This window comes from Aythya marila, assembly GCF_965140915.1.
Source record: "Aythya marila genome assembly, chromosome: 1".
NCBI lineage: Eukaryota > Metazoa > Chordata > Aves > Anseriformes > Anatidae > Aythya > Aythya marila.
In genome coordinates this window covers 64,036,457-64,042,456 of record NC_139042.1, presented here as the reverse complement: position 1 = coordinate 64,042,456, position 6,000 = coordinate 64,036,457, and the positions used below count along the sequence as shown (strand labels likewise).

The 6,000-nt window shown below is 54.3% G+C and overlaps 1 protein-coding gene across 2 annotated transcripts in view; it reads left to right on the top strand.

Annotated features, from left to right (window-relative positions):
* The first annotated feature begins 1,318 nt into the window (after positions 1-1,318).
* The window catches only part of LIMS1 (LIM zinc finger domain containing 1), a 64,205-nt gene continuing 59,523 nt past the window's right edge, over positions 1,319-6,000 (top strand). Inside the window, exon 1 of one of the 2 annotated variants that reach the window (XM_082784351.1) lies at positions 1,319-1,344. In XM_082784351.1, the coding sequence (XP_082640477.1) occupies positions 1,334-1,344 (11 nt within the window). In that variant the 5' untranslated portion in view covers positions 1,319-1,333. Of the gene's footprint in view, positions 1,345-1,672; positions 1,907-6,000 lie in introns of those variants that run through there. The other variant, XM_082784346.1, reaches the window with a different exon arrangement.

The window sequence follows — 6,000 nt, the reverse complement described above, 5'->3', positions numbered from 1 at the left end:
TGGCTGTTAATTATTTCCAGAGGTGGCCGTTTTGGTGTTTGCTGCCCTGGCAGGGGCAGGCATGGTGCAGTACTGATGGCACAGGTCCTGTTCCAGGCCACGCTGGTCAGAGGTGCTTCTTGTGATCTGAGAGGCTCCTTGCAGCCAAACTGGGGTTAATTAAAGACTTTTGAGAAGCTGCCTACAAGTAACGTGGCAGGCTGCCCAAAGTTGATTAGAAAGAAAAACAACCGGGGTAGTGTTACCTTCAACAGGCACAGAGTGAGCACTTACCTATTGAGATGATATACGGAAGTCCTGCTGCCAGATGGTGTGTGGAGGGTTTTGTTTGGTTGTTGGTTTTTTGTTTGGTTGTCATTTTCCTATTCTTTTTTTTTAGCAGAATCAGATGAAATGGCTGAGGCTGTCAGGGCCCTGTGGAGGCCACCAGGCCCCAGCCCTGCTCCAGCAGGGCCACCCAGCGCAGGCTGCCCAGGCCCATCTCCAGGCGGCTTTTGGAGATCCCCAAGGAGGAGACCCCACAGCCTCTCTGGGCAGCCTGTGCCAGGGCTCCTCACCCGCACAGCACAGAAGTGCTCCTGGGGCTCAGGGGGAGCCTCCTGGGGGCCACGTTGTGTCCATTGCGCCTTGTTCTGGCACTGGGCACCTCTGACAAGAGCCTGGCTCCATCCTCTGCAGCCTCCCCTTGGGTATTTACAGACATGGATGAGATCCCCTGAGCCTCCTCTTCCCCAGGCTGGGCAGTCCCAGCTCTCAGCCTCTCCTCACAGGAGAGCTGCTCCAGTCCCTCCATCACCTTGGTGACCCTCCTTGTACTCTATACAGTATGCCCAGGGCTCTTGCGTACTGGGGGCTCAGAAGCAGACTCAGTGCTCCAGGTGTGGGGAGCACTTCCCCTTCCAAGGGGAAGGCTCCCTTCCCTTTTCCACGTAATTTATTTAAGTCTGCGTACAGAAACACACTCCCGATTTTGCTACCCTTGTACCCTTAACCGTGGCAAGCAACACCGAACCACGCCAAGAAGGCAGCAAGCCAGCAAACAAAAGCCCGGTGGTGTTTCTACGTTTCCACACTTGCAGCTCTGCCCTGAGGCAGGCTAGGGGGGGGGACCTGTGGCACCCCAACACACAGCACCGAGGACCACCGACCCTTTTTCCCCCCAGCCCCCGGGCTGAGGCGAGCTCTGCCCGCGGGGGGCCGGGAGCGGGGCCGGGGGCGGTGCGGGCCACGGGCGCCCCCCGGCGGCGGCAGCGGCAGCGGCGCGGGGCTGCGGGGGGGGGCGGCGGGCGCCCAGCGCCATTACAGCGGGATGCTGGGGGTGGCGGCGGCGGGGATGACCAACAGGTAGGAGGAGATGGCGGCCGGGGGCTGCGAGGGCTTGGGGACGGGAGATTCCGCCCCGGGAGGCGATGCCGAGGAGCCCGTGGGTGTTTGGTGTGGGTTGGTGCCTGCCCCGCGCTTACCGGGCGGCGGGGAGGGGATGGGGGGGGGGGGGGGTACGTGTAGGGGAAGCTTGGAGAGTCCTTGGGGAGCATTACCTGCAGGGAAAAAGGTTACTGGGGATGGGGTAGGGGAAGCAAAGTCTGCTCTGTTAATTGCCCGGCGCTTCGGAGCCTCGCCCATTGTAAACGTTTCTCGGGAAGAGCCAGCCCGAATCACAGCCCGGGCACGGGGCAGGCTGGGGCCGGGGGAAGGAAGGGAAGAAGGAGCCGCTCCGGGACGACCTGAGCCTGCCTCGTCCTTTTTTGAGCCCCTTCCCGAGCCCCCCTTGCTCCTCGGGGACCACCAGCAGCAGCAGCAGCGAGCCCCGGGGTGCAGCCGTGGCCCCCCGCGTCCCCGCCACGTGGCGTGGGGCTGGGGGCGAGCCCCCAGGTCTGAGCCTCGCTGCCCTGCACGCTTGGAAAAGGTAAGGTGGCTCCGTGCTTACAGGGCTCACTGCTTTTATTTCAGCCGCTTAGCTTTCTTATTGGGGTGCCGGAGCTGCCCATCTGGGCTTCTTTATGCTTTCTGTGTTATTCCCCTGTTCCTGGGAGCAGCCCAGGTGACAGCAGTGGTGCTGCGGGCATCCAGCCCCGCACAGGTGCTTTGCCTCTCTAGGTGAGCGCAGCCATCGCCTGCTTCACTGAAGCTATTGGTGTCGGGCCGGTGGCACTGCTGCTACACGCTCCCCAGGGCGTGAGCTCAGCTACACCCCTGGCACCGCCAGAAATTTTGGGACAACGTCAGGCCGGGGCCTCTGCGTGCAGGAACTTGCCGCGGTGAAGCAGGCAGAGCGTGCCGGCGGGGAGCCCACCTCCCTCCTGGCTGCACGGGGAGGAAGTTTCTGCAGCACAAAACAAGCGTGGTTCCTCCTGTGCTTCTCTTCTCCTTGTATTATTTTGGTCATGTTGTCATAGGAAGGACCAGGGGGTGGAAGAAGGTGAAGACTGAGTGGTAGCACGGCTGTGCCAGGGCAGAAGTTGCTGGTTCTTGGGTACGCGAGGCTGGGGAGCTGCCTTTGGGTCATGCAGCTGTGCTAGGTTCAGTGTAAAACTAATGCCAAGGTCCACGTAAAATGTATTGTGAATTCTGAGGGGAGGGGATTCAAAATCAGTGCATTTGAATTCCTGTTTGAATCAGCGGAAGAGAACCAAAACGGGAAAGAATGACTTGAGGTTTCCCTCCAGACCTGTGTACGGAGGTGGAGCAGACATCTGGTCAGTATGTTCTCTGAAATTCTGTTCTTTCTAACTTAATATATCTTTTCCACTTTATGGGTGCTTTTTGAGCTCCAGTTGCTGCCACTGCTTTTGTTTTTGCAATGCGAAGAACCTGCAGGCTGTAACCTGAATGCATGTAACCCCAGGGCACTGCTGTGGGACCACAGTGTCAAACAGAGGAAGAAGGTCTTCCACGGGGGAGAGGGGTTTTTTGGGTGGTGTGGGATGTGCAGTTGGGATGATGCTGGGCAGCAGTTTGTCGCTCCGGATTGCTGAGTGTGCATCCTGGTGCTGAGAGATACTTGCTATAACGCACGCTTGCTTCATAGTTGTTATAAATGTTATAGATTCAACCAAAAATGCACCCAGCATTCAACATATGAATGTAAGATGTAAAAAGTGTGATGCTTGGATCGAGAGTGCATGAGTTGTATGGCTTTTTTTTTTGGCGGGGGCACAGGAGGGGGACCACAGGCTGAGTTTTGTGGGCAGCTTTTCCAGCTGGTTGTGTTGAATTCATCTTGACGTGTTATTGTTGGAATAAGTTTCTTACGGGATTCAGAGAAAAATATTAGCTTGCAGCTCAGAGCCTTTATTATCTTAAACATTTGTAGTTTCCTAATGCAAACTAAGTTTTTCTTTGGGGTAATAAATCTAGGCCAGTGTGCAGTCAAATACTGAACAAAGCAAGCTCCTCTTTATTTACAGAATACTTGTGTTTGAGAAATTAGTGTAGACTTATTGGATTTACAGCTCTTGTTCGTGTGAAGCTGAAAACTGTGGGCACTTCCTAGTGCTACTGGCTTTGGAAGGCATTGATAAGACAAACAAGAAGATGTAGGTGATCCTGGAGTTAAATCACAGCAGTCTTTTTCTTAGAACTGGCTCTGGATGGCTTCTGCAGGGGAACCATTTAATGGCCCATAATGCACGGAGCATCATCACTTGCATAGTTAACAAATTCTTTTTCAAGTTACAATAAAATATTTATTATCAAAGCACTTAAGGCAGGCTATTCTGCTCTTGCAATTGTGGTTTTGTACTGTGTTGGGCTAGACATCCCGATTCATCTGTATTTTGTTCGTCCCAAATCCAAGTTGAAAGGTTTTTTGCTGTGTCGTTTGATGCAGTCTCTTACTGCGTTCCAGTGTGGGGACGCTTTAACTATTATCTGTGCTCAAAGCAGCCTGACAGTTGGTGGGTAAATCACTTACGTAAGGTCTTTCCATGATGGCAGGTGCTGATGATGAGGAAAATCGAAACGACAGTTGTGTTTTGACAGCTGAAGTTGTACGTTGTCTAAGCCGTCCACAGCGTGAATCGGGCACATGTATGTGCTCTGTTGTTTTTGTCATTGTGGAGATGTGCTACGGAGCACATCCCCGATACGGCTTGTGCACAGGCACTGGTGTTGAGGCGGAAACGTGCTTTAAAAGAGTGAAAGAAGGATGGGAACGTCCTAATTCAGCTTGACAATTGGAGAAAGCAGAACAGAAGACTGTGCCCTGGGGGAAATACTTTTCTGCAAATTAGGACACTCCTTTGCAATTACTTCAGCACTTCCCGTTCCCGAAGTGTCAAAATCTTTATGGAAATGCTTACTTAAGTTCTTGTGAGCAGATAAAAGAAAGTCAAGATACTGTAATTTGCATGGCTGGTTATGTGTGCCCCAACAATCCCTTCTGTGGGACAGTTTAATGGATTTGTCTCAGTGCGTAGAGACTGTTGGTGAATTCTGCGGGGCACAAGCTGGTGGTCTGTCTAGGGGCAAGTTGTCAATGAGCAATGTGGACCTCGTCTCTACCTGAAATCACGTTCCTCCTGCACTGAGAAGTATGTAAATGGTCTGGAGCACTTCTCTAGGATGTATGAAGAACAGTGTCATCACCCAGGATGAGGTTTTGTGCTCTGCATTTGTCGTGTTTCTCAATCCCTGCTTGCATTAAATAGTTTGAAGACCTAAGCGTGCACCGGTGGATGGGCTTCTGATGGATCAAAACCTAAAGTGATGGGAAGCGTTGAGTTAAAATCTTGGGGAGTATTACTCAGGTCATGGGTGGGGCTAACTGGGGAAACTAAGACCGTGTAATGACTTGATGCATGACCTGGCCGGTCAGGGGAAGCGGCTGAGCTTAGAATTAAAAGGGTTTTCTATGTTAATGTGGTGTTTTACTGTGGTGGGGGGCACCGGGAAGGACCACAGTGAAGCAGCAGGGTAATGCTGGCAAGTGTTTGTGAGGCAGCAACATGGCAGGGTGGCTCCTGTCCAGACGTGCTGGCACGCAGCAGCAATGGGGTTGGTGTGGGGGGATAAGACTGCACACACAAATGGGTTTGGAGATGGCTCTGAGGAGAAAAGGGGGCTCTGTGAGGGTGCTGAGGAGTGGGTGGGTGGGGAGCCTTCCCCTCCTGTCCTTTCTCTCCCATCCCTGGCACACTCAGCCGCTGGCTCGGGAGGGAGAAGCGTGGCTTGGCAGAGCCTGGATGCGGCCCCGGCAGGCTGAGGGCTGAATCAGCAAAGCAGCCTGCGCTCACAAAACCCTCCAGCATCGGGAAGCGCTCCGTCGTGAGGAAAAGCTCACGAACTGGAGCGTATTTCGGTTCGCAGATGAAAACCATGCGCTTCCGAACTGCGTCGGTAGCAGGGCAGGCCCGCCTTTTGCCGGTGGGGAGGCCAACATGTGTGCTAGATTAAGTCCCTTATTTTCACCAGGCCCCACTGGAGAGCGGGGTGAGGCTCTCCCTGCGGCGATCACTTCCCAGCCCCGGGCCTGGCCGGCTCCCAAAAGCAGGGGGCACCATCCAGGGCCAGGCCGGGGCCCTGCTCCCTCAGAGGGGGATTTTAATCGAGCCTGGGGAACTGACCCCGCTGGAAACTGGGGGCCAGATAGGTGGGCAGATGTATGGGTTGGAAACCAGGTTTAGCTCGATCTGGGCTGATTCCTCGCGATCTTGTGGTGATGATTGGTGTGGAAGGGAGATAGGTGCTTTGACTGGACCATGTAGCTACTGTCCTCAGGAGCAATGCTGAAGGTGGGGCTCCTGTGGGGAGTGGCTGGGGACCTGCAGAAGGACCAAGCAATATTTGTTGGGGACCTGGACCTGTGGTGGACACAAAGCAGGAAAGGGGGCACTTCCACGCTTCTGTTGGACTGTCCAGGGCCATTCAAGGAGGCCTGCCCAAGGGAAACCACTCCTGAAACCACTCCTGTGGTTGTACCTAGGGCATGGAGAACAGCGATGCCTCAACACCAGTTTAAATCTATGTAACATTTGTCAGTGGGGCTGACTTCAGCAGAAT